The following is a 19,680-nucleotide window of genomic DNA, read 5'->3' as shown; positions in this document are numbered from 1 at the left end:
CTCGGATTTACTACTGTGCTTTAGTGTAGCATAACCTAACATGAGCAGCTGTGAGGCTTTCGGGGAGCAGATCCACGGCATTTCTGGGAGCTTTTCATATGCCAGTAATACAAAAAGAAAAAACATCAGATATGAAGCTTTGAGCCGAGACTAAAGCTTTCCACAAATCTTTAAAATGTTGACGCCGAAGAAACAGCTGCTGCGGCAGAAATATTTAACGAGATTGCTTCTCGATAGTCATGAATTTTGAATATTTTGTTCTTTATTTTGGGGTGAAAATTTGGAGAAAGGCAAAAAATGTAAATACAAAAATGAAAACGTGAAATTTCTGCCGATTTCGATCATGCATACTTCCAAAGAATTAAAATAAATTTCCTTGGGCTTTCATTGAAACAATGGGGGGGGGGGGAAGCACGGGCCTGCACCAAACCTTGTCTAGCATGCACTTAGCTCTGGCACATTTGGAATATTTAGCCATCTGTAGTGTCAGCACAGTGGACTGCAAAATGGTGACGGCAGTATTTTTCATGCTTGTTGCAGTTACTGTACGCAAACCAACTCGTAACCACGGTGTGCAATGAAGACGTGTCACCCAAAATAGAGAGCGCTGCCATAAATTTTACAGGGCACGGTGCGACTGCTGGTGTGTCACCTTCAGAGTGCATTCCCACATGGAGCCCACCCCCTCCATCGCTCGCCCTCACACCCCTCCAGTTACCACCGCTATCCTCCATTTGGCGTCATTCTCTTTGAAGACGAATAATGTGTTTAGCTTACGGCGAGGAAGGAGTGCAGTGGAGGAGGGGAAGGAGCCAGAAATGGAGGAAAAAACAGGAGAAACACATTAGGGACAGAGATGGTGGAGGAGAAGACGGCGGCTTCGTGTGGGGAACACAGACATTCGATTATGATATTTAAGAGCTTTGCAGGGAAGAGGAGCTTGACTCGATTTGAGACTATTATATGCAGCATGACCCTATCATCATACGTGCAGTCACACAGAGCTGAACTGCATTTATGGCGGGGATGAAGAGCTATTAATGCATGGCCTTGACACTGTGGTGTGAAGGGGTGAGCAGACATTCATTAAATAACCGATTTGCTGTAAAGCTCCAAGACGTTTAATAGAACTTCAACACTAACCTCTATTCAAAGTAAAAGTTAAGAACAACAAAGGATTATGATTTTAAAAGGTCAGTAGATAAAGGGACATACAGCCTGGTAAACTGCAATCTACCGATTGGGTATAAGTAAAATGATGTAATTTAACATTTTTAGATCAGCTCTTTATCTTAAGAAATTCAAAATAAAATTGATATAATACACCAGAACCCTCCCGTCTATGAGCATTTTCTTTCGCATTATCTCAAAAATGGACTTTCCAATAATGATTTTAAAGGCTGAACGGTGGCGTGCACCTCTGAATGGGTCAAAAGCAGGTCTGTGTGGGAGTTGTGCCCCAACTAGTAAAGTACGCCAACAACTGGTGTGTGTATGTGTGCCTTTCTGTGTGTATAGAAACAGCTGTGCCTTGGCACCTGTCTCCTTCAATCCGGCAGATGGATGAAGTTTACGCCGCTCGGACAGCTCAACAAAATCTCTGCCGCCGTCCTCTATGCGCACGACACAAAACAACACATGTATATGTGCGTGAAATATAATGAGATGCTGTGAGCAGTCAGCATGCAGGGTGCTCGCAGCACACGCTGTACATGCATGTCAACACAGGCCAATTGAACAGCAGTTGCTGCTTAGTGTCTACACAGCACACGCAGCACAAACAGCGCCCCCCCCCCCCCCCCCGCCGAACAACCCTGACGCCCGCCTTTAGGCCCAAAGGAACCCAAGACCCGCGAGCAGGACATGCTACAACAGAGCGAGAGAGCAACCCTCATCCTCAGGCTGTCTCTCAGCTAAAGTAGCACAGACACGCCCACCATATGTGAAGAGCAGTCTGTACACAACATCCACTGTATAAACATTATAATAGCATGCTAAGTAAGTGTTGTTTCTCTGAAGACCTCGTGCAGGGACACATTTTCTTGCTATTTACTGTGTGCGCTCCAGTTACACGGGACACAATAATGCATATTTAAAAATAGCAGAAGCAAAATATTTATAGAATTTCTTCCAAGCTGATCTCAGGTAATTGGCTGCGGAGAGTTAGGGGAGGGAAAAAAAAAAAAAGTGAAAGCGGCAGAGCTGCAGGGACAAGCCCTGCTGTTAGCCCGACGCCCTGCCAACTATCTGACAAAGGCCTCACCTGGGCCAAGACACTGCACACCAGAACAGGCCACACCATAAACAGCACCCCAATTAGTGCTTCACTAAGCCAAACTAAAGCAATTAAAACATCTAATGACCTCCACTGCTCATCAAATCTTGCCTCGCAGTGCTCAACATGTGCACACTGCAGTTTATCAAAGAACTCAAAAGAGTGAACTTACCGGTAAGACAGCTGGGTAGTAAAGCCCCATCATTGTCTGATCTAGAGGAACAACTGCTGACCAGCTCTCCACTTCCCCGGCTCTTCTCCCCTCTCCTCCTTTCTGCGTCTCTCTCCTCCTGTTCCTCCTCTCCTGTGCCTGAGCTCTACGACCATGAGCCGACGATGGCTTCAGTCCACGGCTGTCTCGCACATTCAAATTCTCCCTCGTTCACTCCCTCTTCCTCCCTCCTTCCCTGCGCCGACGTCCCTTCTGCTCCTCCAGCACGCAAGCCGTGTCTGCCTGTCACTCTCCGCCTCTCTTCTCTTCGTCTCTCCGGCCCTGCCGCTCTGATCCCCCTTGGGCCTTTCTGTCTCTCTCCTCCTGCCAGCCAGAGTCTCTTCTCTCCACCTCCCTCTCCTCTCTTTGCTCTGCGTCTGTCATTCACGCGCTCGCGTTACACGTCCTGCTTGCTCCCCCTGCTTCCACTTGTTCCCGCCCCTCTTTCAAAACTTTCCCTCCCTTCCAGCCTCAATCCCTCCTATCCATCAAAGCATCCTTCCTTCCATGGAGCCACATAACCTTGTGAGTGGATTGAGTCAGAGAGCTGCTCCTGCTGCTTTCTCCTCAAACCCCTGGAGGGAGACGAGAAACGGGAATGGAGGAAGATGCTGTCTTCTCGCCACGCGCTGGCTGCCTGAGAGCACACAACACAAACGCGACCCCCACTGCATTGCAGCTTTTTTTTTTTTTTTTTTTTTTGGTGATGATTTATTTATTGCGTGGCAGCCTGTCAGCTCCAAAAAGCAGTGGTAGGTAGGCCAGCCGGTAGACGGCTAGGTAGCTAGCTGCGTGGGTAGGCTCCTAGTTCACCATCGCTCTGCTGCAAGCTGCCTTCATCACGCAGATGGGAGCGTTCAGAAAACTGAGGAAGCTCCGGCCCCCAGTCCCAGAATCAAAACCTCAACCTGCACACGAATCTCCATCGCGCTGCATTGCGCCTTTTCCTTCTGGCTCGGGCTCAGTTCTCCTGCATCCCAACGCTGTATTGTGTTAGGAGGCGCCTAATTTGCAGAGATGAGGGTGCAGTTCCTTGCACTGCATTTCCATATGGGAGGGACTGAAACTCTGCGGGTGAAAGAAAAAAGAAAAGAAAAAAAAAAAAGCCCTGATGCCAAACATTCAGACATCTGCTGAGTCTGGCGAGAAAACTGGGTCCACAGGGATGAAGGGATGGAGGGAGGGAAAGAGAAGTGATTGGAAATGGTGGGCAAATGATAGGACCAGGCTGGAAAAGATGAGCGCGGAGGACAGTGGATGCGAGCAAGAGATAACAGGATAGGGAGATAAATGGATAAAAGGCTGGGTGAAAAAAAAAAAAAAAAAGAGCGGGGGGGGGGGGTGACGGGATCAGGGGCTGTAAGTGAGGAGGATGAGAGGATGAATAGGGGATGATCTCAGGATTAAGTACACAGACTGAACACAGAGATAAACACACACCGTCGTGCACAAACACATTCATATAATGTACACACAGATGCGCTGTGATTGTCCCGTTAAACCTTGGCTAGATGGACACAAAAGGACTGAAACAAAGGCCAAACCTTTATCGTGTCCCTCACACAAAGGCCTCACCCGTCAAGAATACTTTCCACAGTTCCTTTATTGGTGTCACGGATTGCAGTTGCTCCGCAGAGATCATCCCGCATAGTTCCGTTCCAAAATGACTGGTGGATTAACTCCAAACTTCCAACTACAGCCGTGTCCAGTACAGTTTCAAGTCACAGATTTGAGGAATTGGCATTGAACACCACGATCAGCTGTGACATCCTGCATTCATTTCTAAATAAAGAGACACCTTCATATTCATCACATTCAATCAAATCTGGTCGAAAAATAAGTGTTTCCTGCACAATCATGCATGATGCCACCTTGTTTTCTGCCAATTCAAGAAGCCAATTGTGACTGAACGTAATCCAATCTCAAGCAGGGTTATATTTTTGATCCCACTGTTCGTTCATTGCCTATTGGCACGTGCTTTGCGACCCCTAATCATTTTTGTGACCTAAATAGGAAACTGAAGCCCCACAAGTCAGAATGGAAACTGGAAACAGACACACACACCTCACAGCACCAAGGATTCCGCCACAGACGTATTGCCTTTTAACACCCTTCTGTATTGACACAGGCAAATCTACAGTCAGTTCAAACATGTATAAATTATATAAGACAATGAACAGGCCCATCTTGCGAAGCTAGACTCTGCGGCTAACCCCATTTGCATGATAACCAGCAGCTAGTGCGCTGGAGTCTCCTAATGTGTGCTCGAGGCCAGAATGCATTAGTGGAGACGACTTTTAAATCATTTACAATACAAATGCTGTGATGTGTGTTGGCTCTGAATATTACAGATGACTAGAGGAGTTCAGACGCCCTGCAGATCACAAGTGCTCGCTGCCCAGGTGACTTACAAGAACATGAATATGACAAAGAAAAGGAGTCTGCGGAGACTGAACGAGGACTATTGTATAATAATGAGCTTAGATTTCTGTTTCACCTCTGCTAAACACCCCAGCCATATTCGACAATACAGAAATACGTCGCAATCCTGGTGATGAGAGAGGACGGAAAGGTATCCAAGCAAAACTGAAAAGCCTTGAAGCCAAATTCTGACTGCGTATCTCTCGCTCACACCGAGTTGTATTGCCAAGAAAGGAGAGGGGTTGAGCAGGAGTAGAGGAGGGGACAGGAGGGGATGGGGTCTATGAGAATCTCCGGTGTTGTGATGATGAGGGGAGGAAGGCTGGGGGCGAACAGGCTCACAGACCAACACTCCCCTCCTGTGGCACTGCCAGAGAGCTGCACATCCCAAACGCACAGTGGGGACGCACACAAAGACAAAAGGTGCACACGCCGAGCTTCGCTCGCTCAAACACAGTCAAACGGCGTTTGTGCACACACACACACGCACACACACACGCGCGCACACGCACACGAGCGCTGAGCTGGTTTGAGCCGCTCAATGTGCTCTGCTGCTCGGAGGTAGATAAGAAAATAGCCGGCTACGCTGCCGCTGCGCTGCACTCATTACTGAGAGCAATATGCATAGAGAGACACTTAATATGAGCACAGAACGAGGAAACGGAGAGAGGCTCAAAGAGAGAGAAAGTGTGAAAGGATGGAAACAGACTTTGATGAGAGAGAAAGAAAAAAAAAAAAAAAGGGCCCTGCAAGCAGAGCGTGCAGCACGGCTTAGCTCGGAGAAGGTGATAGGATAAGTTCTCCGCTTTCTAAGGGTCAGGGCTTTGAAAAAGAAGCTGCCGATTCTCCAAAGTGACGTCATGGCAGAGCTACGGCATGCTGCAGGAGAAGAGCATCATAACGGTGCAGGTAATTGTTCAGCACACCCCGCTGGTGAAGTCGATGGAAACATGAGGTTCAAATTAGAAGCAAAAAATGTTACACAATATATTCTCTTCCGCCCAAAGAACAAGCAGCGTTTGATTAACTGGTCTTCACAGACTTGACTCTGGCTTTCATTGTTGTTCTGAGCGGCTGAATGATTGAAAAGTCGCACATCCCAACGGAGTCAAGGATTCTGCTTTACATCATTATTATTTTTCTTCTTTTTCAAATTTATTGTTACAGTAGTCACTAATCTCTTACCTGACTGTGAGGTGGGTATCCATGGAAACCGGGGTTTAAAGGCTCATTGTTCTGCAAGAGACAACAGGAGGGATGAGAGTGTCGTGAGTGGCTGGGCTTTTGAAAAGGAGTGGGTGCAGCATGAGGGTCCCAAACTTGTACATTACAGCCAAAAAAAACAAACAAAAAAAAAAACTCGACCATAAGCATTTTCAAAACACAAAATGCAGAAAAATCTTATGTTTCCATTTCATAGTACTATCTGAAAATTTGTTCAACAAGCTTGGGTGGAAACGTCTTTAAAGCCCCCTGGTGGCGAGTTGCAGTGCAAGACATAAACCCCGCCCTCTTTGACTCAGTGAATCAGATGCTGAAATATCAAAATACTCCTAAACAGAGTCTTATTTAAGAAGGATGGCATCACTCATCTGGCTTTCATTTCCGAGAAGCAAAAAAGAAAAGAAAAGAAAAAAGAAAGACAGCGCGCACACACACACACACACACACACACACACACACACACACACACACACACACACACACACACACACACACACACACACACACACACACACACACACACACACACACACACACACACACACACACACACACACACACACACACACACACACACACACACACACACACACACACACACACACACACACACACACACACACACACGATGACTGACAGCAGCTCTGACTTGACACCAAGATTTGCGATCAGGGTCAAGCAGGTTATGGGCAACGCACAGAAATCATCACTTTATGGTCGTAAATGATGATCTCCTGTGCAGGACTGGCAGGTCATGTCAGGTGTAACCCATGTGTGTCTCTTCAAAGTGTTATCCCTTCAATTTCACCCTACTGGGACCCTGAGAGCAGACAGCTGGACCAGTACCCCCCCCCGTGACCATCGCTCCAAATGGTTTTTGAGTTGAAACAAACATGATGCACACTGTTGGCCTTGCCAGGAACTTGTACCCTTGGGGTCTTTGGCATTCATAATACAGCAGGCCTGATTACTGGAGGGGGGAAAACACATCACGTGGCTGTAGGAGTGAATCTCTCGCTCACAGATCAGGCTGGAGGTCCATCCTATCCATACAATGTTAAGTGACTCTTTTTTATCACTTTTAATTGTTTAGCAGGGTAAAGAAGTGACATGCCATCCATCATATATTTCAATTGCTTTCTCCAATTAACAGCGCCGCTCAATGTTTTTTGCACATGTTGGTGACGCATTGAAAAACACTTTGTCAAGAGTAATCTTGTTTTCCGGTCCGTGGGATTAAACACAGACACAACGATGTTCAATAGCAGAATAAAGTTCATACAAGGATAGAAGACAATTCCACGAAGGAAAAAAAATAAGACTACACAATGAAATTAGGTTACCAGTTAAAATTCCACTCTACTGCAGAGATAGGTCATCAGTCATGACATCCACCCAAATATCCATTCATATCAGCCACGCTAACAATCAAAAACCCTCCGACAGAGGGTGAGCCCCTCATTCCTCACCGACCCCGCTCAGAAACCAGTGTTGTGGTTAATTGCTCTATAATTACTTTTAATTAGATTATTTCTGTCTCCGTCACTCGCTTTTCTTTGCGACTATTATTTTCTCCTCCGTGTCACTTTGCCCCATCAAGGGAAGCCATTGTTTGCGGCGTGCTGAGGTGAGGAGGAGGAGGCAGAAGAAAGGGTAGAAACACAAAGAGTGGGGGTTGGGGGTGGGGGCATTAGGATGCCTGGAACAACGGGGGAAAGTTAACCAAACGATGATATTTTGACAGCAGCTAGAGAAAGAGAGGGATGACTATGGTACATTCTAGCCTGCTGGCGTGCCTTGCAGAGAAAACATGACCGCCTAGTGAGACTCATGCCTCTGCGCTCGAGGAGGAGCTGAGGCATGAGGGAGAGAGAGAGAGAGCGAGTGCGGGGGGGGGGGGGGCGAGGCGAGGGCTGAAGGTCTGAGGAGGTAGGAGGAAGAAAGATGTGTGAGGGTGTCCGTTTGTGCAGGGGGGGATGGGCGGAGCGTGTCGTGTTAGAACTGCTGATGTTTCATTACATTTGATCAGCGTAATATTTCTAATCCGCGTGTCGCCCCTTGGCCCGAGCAAGCTCCGCCGCTCTGCGAACAGCTTGAGAGTGGGCCGCGACACGTCGCAGCGACAAGGAGGGCAGATCTGGCTTCTGAGGAGAGTCAACAGAGTTAACCCCCTGGCCCTGACCTCGGGCTGCCTGGTGCTGGGATCACTTCATGATAGCGTTCATCCAGCCAATCAAGAGCCATAGTAGCGGCAGAATTAAACCGTTTGTATTCAAACAGAGGAATAAACGTTAATCCTGGGCAGCCGAGCTAAGCCTGTTGTTGGTTTAATGGTAAGCCGAGGAGTACGTTCTCATTGCCCGTATGATTTCTTCACTTTCGAAATACTATTGAAACTGTGATTATTAGGTTTGGTAAACTCCTTGACTTTCTGGAAACAATAAGCATTGAACAATCCCATATTTTGATTATGACTGGGACACAGTCAATAGTTTGTAGAGCCACACAATGCAATCACAGCTGCAAGTCTTTTGGGGTATGCGTCTACCACCTTTGCAGCTCTAGAGACTGATTGTTTAGCCCATTCTTTGTAAAAAAGCTCATGCTGAATCAGACTGGATGGAGAGCGTCTGCAAACAACAATTCTCAAGTCATGCCAGAGATCGTCAATTAGATGAAGGTCTGGACTTTTACTGGTCCCTTACAACATATAAATATGTTTTGATCTAAACCGTTCCATTGGAGCTCTGGCTGTACATTTAACCTCCACTTCAGTCTTTCTGAGACTCTTAACGTTTCAACTCAGAGTAGTCTTCCTGTCCATCCTGAAGAGAATCACCCTCACAGCATGATGTTGCCACCACCATGTTTCGCAGAGGCGATGGTGTGTTCAGGGTGTTCCTTACCGAGATTCAATTGCACACAGGTGGACTCTATTTACTAATTGTGACCTCTGAAGGCTCTTGGTTGCACTGGATGTCATTTAGGTGGATCAGACTAAATGGAACATGAATACTTAGCTTTCAGTTTTTTATTTGTCAAAAAAACAAACAAATCTAAACCATATATCATTTTCCATTTTCCTTCCACTACCATGATGCTGTATGTTATGCTGGTGTATTAAATAAAATCCATTTTATACATTTACATATGTGATTGTAATGTGACAAAATTTTCATTTCCCTACAAACCCTACAGATTATTTCACTGTTGGTGTTTATATCTGAAAGTTGATTTGAATTGTAACGTACCCCCCCCCCCCCCCCCAAAAAAAAAAAAACGGTTGACGAAGATTATGTTGGATAGTAGTGATGTGAAACGTTCCAAATACTACATTTGTTCTGAGCAGTCTTCTTTGCTCTCTTCAAGACTGGGACCCGAAGATAGGCAGGCACAGATGTGATGATGATGCATGGATGAACGGAGAAGAGGAGTCTAGACAGAGTGGGCTTCGGGGGAGCTGAGGGGGAGCAAGAGCTTGAAGAGCATGATGAAAACAGACGAAGCAGATGTCGAGAACAGGAACGAGAAACCTTTCCTTTCTTGATGTACGAGGCAAAAACCCTGACTTTGGTTGCGTTTCCAGACTCTGGGCCCGTCCTCTCGTTCCCCTCCTGTCTGAAACAGCCCTCTCTTTGTCTCCTCTCTCCATTTCCTGTTTCATCTGGAACCGATTTCCCCCTCGTGCCTCGTCCCCAGGGGGATCGTTCTCCTTGGTGCGCCGCGTTTGCGAGGAGAGAATGGACAGGCCTATATTGAGCAGCACGCCGACTCGTGTGGAAATCTTGCCGGTGCTCAACGCGGCACAGATGGAAATGAGGTAAAAGTCGGCTGCCGAATCACAAGTCTACTAAAATCCCCAGGCGGTGTCGACGGGAATGAGGAAACTATTCGGAATGAAAAGAGATGCATGTTGGGAGTTACCAACACTGTGGTGAATTCCAAACAGAACCAAACTGACATTGTGGTTTCAAAGCACCAAAAACTGAAGCCAAGGCGGTTTCTGCTTTGTTTCGGAGGCGATAATTCAGCTCGTACTTCAACAAAATACATAAAATTCAGTTTTTCACCACATTCGCAGTGGAGCTGAGGGTGGAGGCGCGGCACTGGCAGCGAAAGACTTGGGAGTTTAAGTGGCATGCCAATGAAATCTAAACCAAAATTATCCCCAGCCATCAAATTGTAGAGTCACTGTTGGTTCTGTACTGAAAAGAGCGGGGGAAGAAAAAAAAAAGAGGAGGAGGAGGAGTTTAAGGAGTGGGAACAGAAGGAGGAGGGAGCGAGCTGAGAGTTTAGCAACATCTGGATTCAATCTGTCTGAAAGGGAGGAGGGAGGGAGGGAGGGAGAGAAAGAGCGAGATGCAGGGACTCGAGAGTGGACAGAGGAGAAAGAAAAGATTGAAAATGACGGGATGAAAACCAAGCCCCACACACACACACACACACACACACACACACACACACACACACACACACACACACACACACACACACACACACACACACACACACACACACACACACACACACACACACACACACACACACACACACACACACACACACACACACACACACGAGGGGGAGGAATGTGGGGTAATAAGACAAGTGAAGCCAAGAAAGTGGAAAGAAATAAAAAAAACAACTGCTAAACATTTTCAAAACGGAGACAATGAGTCATACACGAGGAATGCCATGTGATTTATATTTTCTTAAGGCCTGGGGGAAGGGATCGGGTCGGTGTGTGTGTGTGTATGTGTGTGTGTGTGTGTGTGTGTGGGGGGGGGGGGGGGGGGGGGGGGGGGGGGGATCTGAACTTGATACCTAGTTTTTAGAGCCTCGTTTACTCACACCCACACAAAAGCAGACACATGTACACACACTCCCATTCCCAGTTGCTTTTAAGCAATAGTACATGCCTGCATGTCTTGGAAAGTGGACAAAAAGCACTCACATCTGTGCCTGCTGCACTTTTCAAAATAGGAAGAATGACTTTGAGCATGTCCAGGTTTAACGCTGGGCTTTCGGGCTGCACTTTTCCAAGTTTCCATTAACTTAATGCCATAGAGTTTGCGAGCGAGGAGGAGCCTTTGAAGGCGCCGGCTGGCCGACTGCGAGGGCTTCGGAGTGCACTGGCAGGGATCAGCAAGAGCACAGAAAACCAGTCACACTCACATAAACACATTCTCTCTCTCTCTCTCTCGCTTTACTCCACGGAGGGCAAAAACTAAAGGGCGTCACTCTTGTTTATTTTTTCTTCTCTCTCTCTTGCTATTTTAGGAGAAGGAAAGAAGTTGGTGGAGCAATCGCTTCGAGAGCAGGGGAGGAAAAATGAGCAGCAGCGACGGTGGAGGAAGGCAACATGACATGAGGTCAACAGATGGTGAAAGGGGAGGAAGGGGGGAGAGCGGGGTAATTAAGCGGGCCGCTGCAGGCACATCCAGGGGTACCCAAACAGACGGGCCTGGTGGAGGAGGGACGGTGCCAAACGCTGGCTTTGTGGTCTTATATCACTAAATCTAAGAAATGCCCCACCTGCTACCACCAATCACTCCAATGAACAAAACGTTCTCCCCTGTAGCATGTTGTTGGAATAGTTGTGATACCGTCATGATCACAAGTTTGGAATCTGTCCGTTCACGATGCGGGTTTCCCAACTAAATTGAAAATAATGACGTGACAATGAATAAACTCTGGTACGCTCACCGTATGTTAAGACACATCAATTTAAATCAGAAGGCAATGTTGTTTCTTATTTCCAAACAGTGAAAAATGGCATGTCAAAAGAAATCTGGAGAAAAACAGATTTTTTTTTAAGAGCCCCACTTAAAGATTTGAGAAGCAAGTATCGTTTTACCGTAGTTTATCAACCTGTGCCTTTTTCATAGATTTCAACGATTTGTCAAGTTGCATTTCCAAATGATCCTCGGTAGTCTTTGCTCAGTGTCGTCAGTAACCGCTCTGCTCCATCAATTTAGCGAAATACAATTGACGCGAAAGAGTTCAAGGGTACTCTCTGAGACGATCAAATCCTGACAACGTGTACTTTTTAAAGTGAAGGAGAGAGCGTCAGCAGAAGAGGCCACGTGGAGAGTCGAGGACAGGGGGTGATGCATGTGATTGATGTGCGATGCTCCGAAATGTGCAAAACGATGAAGCTGAAAATGATGAATGCATCGGAGGCAAGTCGATACGACAGGACGAGAGGACGAAGAGGACTAGGAGGAGAGGTTGTGCTGCAAGTTTCATCCAAAGCCGAGCTGAGCCGCAAACCACGTGCGTGCCTTTCTTTGCATCTTTTGGTTGATGTGCTTGGAAAAGAGGACGAGCCTTTCAGACGCCCCCAAGATATGAACTAAATACTGCTCTTTCATAGGATCAAGCGGCCCTAAAACAGGTGGCTCGAGGGGATGTATTATGTGGCTTTAACAATGACTGTGTGCACTGCCACCAACAACAGACAACCTGTAGTTAGGAATTAAACAGGTAGTGACATGTTGGCCACGAGCAGGTCCCCTCTCCATGTCTGCAAACAGGGACCCGAGGTAGCAGACACTCACCTCTGATGAGGCGGCATTGTTTTCTAAATGTTACCGACAATGCAGCAATGTGCGCCGAATTAATGTGCAATTAGTGGTCTGATTAACCGGGGTTCACCGCCGCCTTTTCCTTGACAGAATAGTAAATAAGAGGGCGCGTTGGAAACACATTTTCTTCTGCCAGCGCTGACGATGTCCACCTCTCATTGTGGGAGGCTAAATACCATCAGCATCCGTCAGTTCAGCCAAGTAGTGTTTTATTCATGTCCATGGTTCTTTAACTGCCGTGCACCCGCCGACACGAGTCTGAGCCAGAGTGACGTCAAGTCTCTTTTCCGGCTGCAGTGCTCAAGAAGACGTCCTCTCAAACGTCACGCTGCGATCCGAACACATTTACCCTGAATACACGGCGCTAAATTTGGAGTGTTTTCACCTTAAACGTGTCTACTCGATAGAGAAACGAATCTCCAGGAACTTCTCCACTCCAGAAAGCGAAATGCTAATGGTTAAACATTTTGACACCAAATCATACTCTTGAGGGTTAGGACAAAGCTTCTACATTGGATTTCATTCAATATTGATCCATCCTTACGTGGCAGGAGGTTTAAGCCCATCTTGTCAACAAAACCTAAAACAGCTCGCCAGTCTGCAACTAAAAACCCAAGAACACGCGCATGAATACGCCAAATCAAACAAACCAACATGTCTTTGAAGTCTTTAAGAAAACCACCCACGTAGGCGAAGAGAAAACATGCAGACACCAAACAAAACCAAACAATTCAAAGATCACGTGCAGAAACGACTGACTGTTAAAACACAGACTACCTTAGTATTTTCCCACAGTGGCTAAACTTATACAAGAAACAACAAACTTCTGCTGACCGTGCAAGAGTTGGGTGGGGTGGGCTGGCCAGCAGATCAGTGCAACCGCCACTAAATATATCAGCTGTTGCCAATTGTGGAGCGGACCATGCACATTGTGCAAGGTTCATTGATTTGTCAATATTTTCCAGGCTGGTTAGGCCAACCCTTCCATGGGGAGGTCATTTTTCTTATTCACGTCAAAACAAAAAAACTGTAGATTTTTCTAGATCTGCTTTTTTTATAACCAGGAAAAAAAGATGAGTTGTGAAACATTACACATGCCATTTTAGAGGTTCAGTGATACGCATCAATTATGTTGTTCAGTACTTGTGCTTAACTCTAATATCGCTGCTGAAAACAGGACGCGTGATTAACAGCCCCTGTTGTATAATTCAGTCAAAACAACTGATGCAAATTTCTTATCACCTGTAATACGGACAGTTTCATCTGTTCAACATAGTCAAGATTTTACTTTACACGGTGTAAAACTAATGTTTTTGTCATGCAAGCTAAATAGGCTTTTGTGCACATTTCATGAGGAGAATTCAATCATTATTATAGACACAGAGACAGCCCCGACAACACTGTGGGAGTGCATCACAGTCGACCCCATGTAAGGGAAACACGAAATTGACATTTGGCTCTCTGTGTGTGTGTGTGTGTGTGTGTGTGTGTGTGTGTGTGTTGGAGGAGACGGGAGCACATGTGACAGTTTGGGGGCAGCCTTGGGGAGGTGGCACGTCGAGGTGGGGTGGGTGGGGGGGGTTGAAGCAGTGACATGATGACCATAATGGGAGAGTTAACATGCAAGTGCCATGTTAAGAAGCTGGACCACTTGTCCTTTAATGTGAGAGAGCAATCTCAATGTTGTTCCGCTATTCGTTTTATTTATTTTTTTTATGAATGGTGCGTTTCCTTTTTCCCCCCCGCCCCTTTAATCAAATTACTCCTTCATGCTTTGGCAATATCTCTGTTGCACTTGTGCCAATAAAGCACAGTGAATTGAGTTAAACAGAGAGGGAAGCGATAGGAAGAGCCGGGGAGGGAGGGAGAATGAGAGTTGGGTAACGCCGTCTGGGGAATTCTTTCTGCTTATCGGCGCCGGTTCAAAAGTCACGGGTGACTCCGCTGTTCAAAGTTTAGCAGCTAAACATCAAACAGCAGGCGAGCCGAACGTGAGACCAGGTAGGAGCGAGTGGAACTACTTTCAGAAGGAGAGTCTCGACATATGTCAGTGCAGACTGAACCCAGGCTGAGCCACAGCTGCCCTGCAACAATCTGCATTAAGGCAGGCTGCTACCGAGCATTCTCATTGTCACACAAATAAATGCTGAACACATGTGCAACGACTAAACCAGAGTGCTCAGTAACGCCGCTTTAATTTTTAACTACATGCACTTCACGTTGTCCCCGCTTCAATGATGACAAAGTTTGAAATTGACATGTTTAACTTTACAAATATGTTGGGGAAACTATGAAAAATATGTTTCTAATCAAACAGGCATTTTGAGCTCTTGTGCAGCAACTTCCTGTATCTGGTTCACATTAAAAAAATAATAATTCCGTACTAAATCAAGTACTCCTTTAGGACGACATTTCAAGTAAAAACGCTTCGTTTATGCGTTTTCTTTCCGAAAGGTTGAAAACATCATTGTGCTTTAACTTGTCTTATTTCTGTTTGTTATATCGAGTTTCATCCTGTACTTGTCTAATATGATTTTGACTTTAACTCCCTACATTTAAATACAAATGTTAACATATTTAAAAGTGGTCAAGTAACATCAATCATGCTTGAAAGCCATAAAAAAAATTTTTTTTTAAATATAACGGTTGAGTACATACCGGCCCTTGCACTTTATTCCTTTTGCTTGGGTAAATTTGCATTTTTCTATCTTTCTAATGGGAGTACGCCTGTTTGGAGATGCTTACTGACATTAAATATAAGAAGGAAATGATAGAACTTCACTAATCACGAGGGAAATTCCCCTGTAAGAGCTGTGATTGTGCTGAAGAAGAAATACTGTCATATAAGAGTAAAAAAGCAGCCCCTCCAGGATCTTGTGACCTTTTCTTGGGATTATTGCATTAAATAAATGGCTTTGAAGGCAAAAACTGCACTGTCATCTGTTATTTTCAGATTAAAGTCATCTGGTTTTCCTATTTATTCACCAGTGCTTTTGGTTTTTAATGCATTTCCTTGTCTATTAAGTTGCTTTTTATGTATTTTCAAGAGGAGCTGGCGGGTCTTTTTAATGTTTTTTTTGCTTTTCATTTTATGTTAAATGCATAGCGGTGTGCTTGTGAGCTCTTTAGCCCAAAGTGACAAACACATTTGCAAGAAATTGGGGTAAGTGACAAGAATCACCAAGTGAAAACCCTTTTTTCTTTTTCTTTCTGGCATCTAAAAAAAAAAAAGCCACAGCCAAGAACAGATGAAGAACAGATTTGCTGAGCATTTATTTTCCTCCCAGAGTAATGCATTATCATTAGCAACCAATATGACAAACCGACTCTCTCACCGGGGGCCCGGGCACAACCAAAGTTTCACAAAGACAAAGTCCTTGTGGTAAATCCTGCTGGAGAGCACAAACTGTTTACTATTGGTAAGAAGCTAAGTCAGTGATCTGTTAACCCCCTGCCCCCCTCCCCTTTGCTTTGGCCCATTAAAGCGATCAGTCTGGTTAATGCCCTCTCCTAAATGAGCTTTGATCTCGTTAGCGCGACACAAAGCCGCTTTACTGCCAGCGATAGGATAAATCGGCTCGGGCAAACACAGACGGAGAGAGTTAAGAAACTGTACTCTCGCTGCATCCGAATTGGGGGGGGGGGGGGGGGGGGGGGCATCGATAATACGAACCATAAGAGTGGGGAATGAAAAATTAAGCGAGAAGAGGGAGGAGGGGCAAACAGTAGTGAAAAACAAGTCACGTGGGGCTGAGGAGGAGAGATGACACAGTTTTGAGTGACGGCAGTTGATTGGAGAAATAAAGAGAAAATCAAAGATGGCAGAGAGGGGAGATGGGATGGCCAATAAGAGAGTGAAGTGGAGGGAGGGGGTGTCTCTCGCACGAGCACGCTGAAAGCCTGCGAACCAGGAGTCAATTAGCAATCTGGAAATATGCCTGGGGGAGGCAGGCGGGGGACAAATCAGAGGACAGCCAGAGGGGAGCAGGGAAGGAGGGGACAGGAGCAACAAAAGAGAAGAGGCTGCACTCTCATTTATTATTACAGTCCTGATTTACAGTCTGCCTGGAAGGTCAGCAGTCTCCTCACTGGAGCTCTCAGCTGGAGTCCGATAGTAATTGCTGGGTGCATTTAGTCATGGGAGCACCCACTGAACTCCTCTTCTCCACCCCGAGCACGTGTGCAGCTCTGCAGCGCGACTATCATGACTGAACTGCCGGTACATCCACTCAATGTCATTTTCCTTTTTACTCGCGGCCTTTGCATAAAGTGTTATTGAACGGCTCATCGCCATTCAGGCCCCGTCCGCCGGCTTATCTCTTACCCCAGCTGATCATGTCACTCCCGCCATCCATCACTTCCCTCTCATGCTTTATCATGATCCCTGATGGAGGCACGCTAATGGCTCGGATTTTCTTGCTGTCCTCTCTCTCCTTGCCTCCATCCTTCATTTCCTCGTACATCTATCAACTGCGCTCGAGCTGCAGCTTCTCGCCTGCATATCTCCTCCGTTCATACCCCACTCGTTCCTTTCCTTTGTCCTGCACCTCCATGCCTCCCACCCTTTAATCCACTCACTTTTCCCCCCTTCAATCCATCCATCTACTCATCCGATCTCTCTCTGCTACAGTACACTCTATTTGCATGGCCCTCCCTTCACACAGTTCCCAGCAATCAATACAACTGATGGGCAGAGAATTTCCTCGCCACGCCACGCTGCTCATTGTCACATCATCTTTCGCCGGCGGGTTCTAACATTTCCCCAACCACCACCGCCGTCCATCCTCCGCGAAGCTCGCCAGGCTTCCACGGGGCCTATTTGTCTTTGCAGCAGGTCAGCCGTGCTGCCAATTAAAGTATTTTATCCATTTCCACAGGATTCAATTACCTGCAGATGACCTCAAACCGTGCCGGCCTGCCCTTCGACTACAGTTAGTGCAGTTTCCTCAAGCTAAAACCGCAGACGTCAGCGAAAATTGTCCCTTCTGAGATTGAATTAAGGGTGCATTAAAGCATATGTGTGTAAGTGTAAGACTGGTGTGTGTGTGTGTGTGTGTGTGTTAGTAAGAGAGAGAGAGAGAGAGAGAGAGAGAGAGAGAGAGAGAGAGAGAGAGAGAGAGAGAGAGAGAGAGAGAGAGAGAGAAGGCAGAGGGAGGAAAATAGCAACAGATCAGGGAAGAAGCGCCGAGCGAGGAGCACCCCGGGCATCAGCGAGTACTCCACGTTACTGTAACTTGCACAAATTAGTCCGGCGAGGGAAGAATGGCTGCTGATGCTGCGCTGCCTCAGCAGCCGAGTCATGACGGCAGGGAAGACCCCCGTGTTAAGGAGGGCCCCCCTTTTTGCTCCTTCAAGCTTCCAGCTAAAAAAAAACACCAAAAAAACGGCTCTGTTCTTTGTCTTTCACAGTGGTGACCCCTCCCCCAATCCCTGTCTGCCTCTCTCTTTTAACACCTAGCCACAATCATGAGGGGGGGGGCACAGGGACATCAACAGCACATGCCCTGCTCATCAGGATTTGTGTTGACTCACTGGATAAGGTCTGACTAATTTCCACCCATTTGAATATATATATATAAAAGAAGAAAAAACACTCTGCTCTGCCACATGTGACAAAGCCCTGGTTTACTTTCTGTGAGGCAGGATGTGATGAATGGCTGTGATCTTTGTTGTGGTGCTGTCTGTCATAGCAATGGAGCCTGTATCATATTACCTTTGTCTGCCTTGGTCCTGCAGCTACAGTATTCCAACCAACACACACTTATTCCCATGATATTCACACGGTTTTACGTAAATCTGAGTCTCTGCAAAGACGAAGAGTTGATGAAGAGAAGGGAGCCTGTCAGAACACCCTCATCATCAGTACCATTTTTTATTTTTTTTTTATTTAGTGGATGAAGGGGGAAATGATTCAACAGAAAGACGTACCTGTCCGATGTCTCCCACGACAGCGCCGGTCCCGTCTATCCGCGGTCTCTTGCACTCCGCCGCGGCGAGGTCGGTGAGGGCAGCCGCGGTCTGAGCGTCGGGCTCCGGGTCTCCTCGCTTCATCCCCCGGACCACCGCTGGACCCCCGGCCGCGTTCGCATGGGGTCCGGCTGCCGTCTCAATGTCCCTCTCCCGGTCCATTATCCCCCGACTGACGGGAAGCATTATAGATGCGACGTCGGTCGACATTAACATCGGGCGGCGGAGAGTCTCCGGTCAGAGTGTTTTGGTTTTCCTCGGTGTTCAGAACGGAGACGAAGCGGAGCCGATTCTCATCAGTTTATTGTCTTAACTTAGCCTTAGCTATGCGAGACACACCATTGTGACCGGGATATTACACGAATCTAAGTTAAATGGAGGGAGGGTTTTTAATTTTTTTTCTTCCTTGAATTAAAAAAAAAAAGTGAAACGACACCAATACTGAGCTATTTTAAATTATAATAGTAATAATTATGGGGGAAAAAAAAAAAAAAAAAAAAGAAAGCTCACGCGCTCCGGTCGAGCTAATTAGCAGGCTAACGGCGGCTAGTTGCTAGCATTACATTCCGCTAGCTCTCGTTATAAACGAGGCTCGGAGGAGAAGAGCGGAGAAACACTCGCTGCCAGGAATAGAAAACGTTGTGGGAATGAGCCGCGCCGTAATTCTATTCCTCCGGAAGAGTGGGGTGGGAGGAGGGGGGGGCTGAGCCGCACGGCTTCTCCGCTGTCTTCTCCCGCTTTACAACAAACTTCTCCCGGTGCTTCCTACCGGTGCTGCCCGGTGCTTCTTCTGCTTCGCTCCGCCGCTGGATGAGTCTCGGCGTGCGGATCTTTCTTGGCGACCGACGAGCACGATTTCCTCTGGTCTGAGTCCCGGTTGGTGTAACCACCTCCTCCTCCTCCTCTTCCTCCTCCTCCTGCTGCTCCCTCCTCCTCCTCCTTCTACACTTATTACAATTTCTAAAATGGCAACATTTTTTTTTTTCTTTGCAGTA

At 46.7% G+C, this 19,680-nt stretch overlaps 1 protein-coding gene across 2 annotated transcripts in view; it reads right to left on the bottom strand.

The window, feature by feature from the left end:
- LOC308124569 (RNA binding protein fox-1 homolog 2-like) overlaps window positions 1-19,569 on the bottom strand; it is a 53,268-nt gene extending 33,699 nt beyond the window's left edge. The window contains exons 1-2 of one of the 2 annotated variants that reach the window (XM_080487641.1): window positions 18,647-19,569; window positions 6,093-6,143 (exon numbers count right to left, since the gene is read on the bottom strand). In XM_080487641.1, the coding sequence (XP_080343767.1) occupies window positions 6,093-6,143; window positions 18,647-18,901 (306 nt within the window). In that variant the 5' untranslated portion in view covers window positions 18,902-19,569. The remainder of the gene's footprint in view (window positions 1-6,092; window positions 6,144-18,646) is intronic. The other variant, XM_080487642.1, reaches the window with a different exon arrangement.
- Between the last annotated feature and the right edge of the window lie 111 nt (window positions 19,570-19,680).

This window comes from Lipophrys pholis, assembly GCF_963383615.2.
Source record: "Lipophrys pholis genome assembly, chromosome: 19".
NCBI lineage: Eukaryota > Metazoa > Chordata > Actinopteri > Blenniiformes > Blenniidae > Lipophrys > Lipophrys pholis.
Note: the sequence above shows the minus strand (reverse complement) of the source record. Positions and strands in the feature narration are given on the sequence as shown.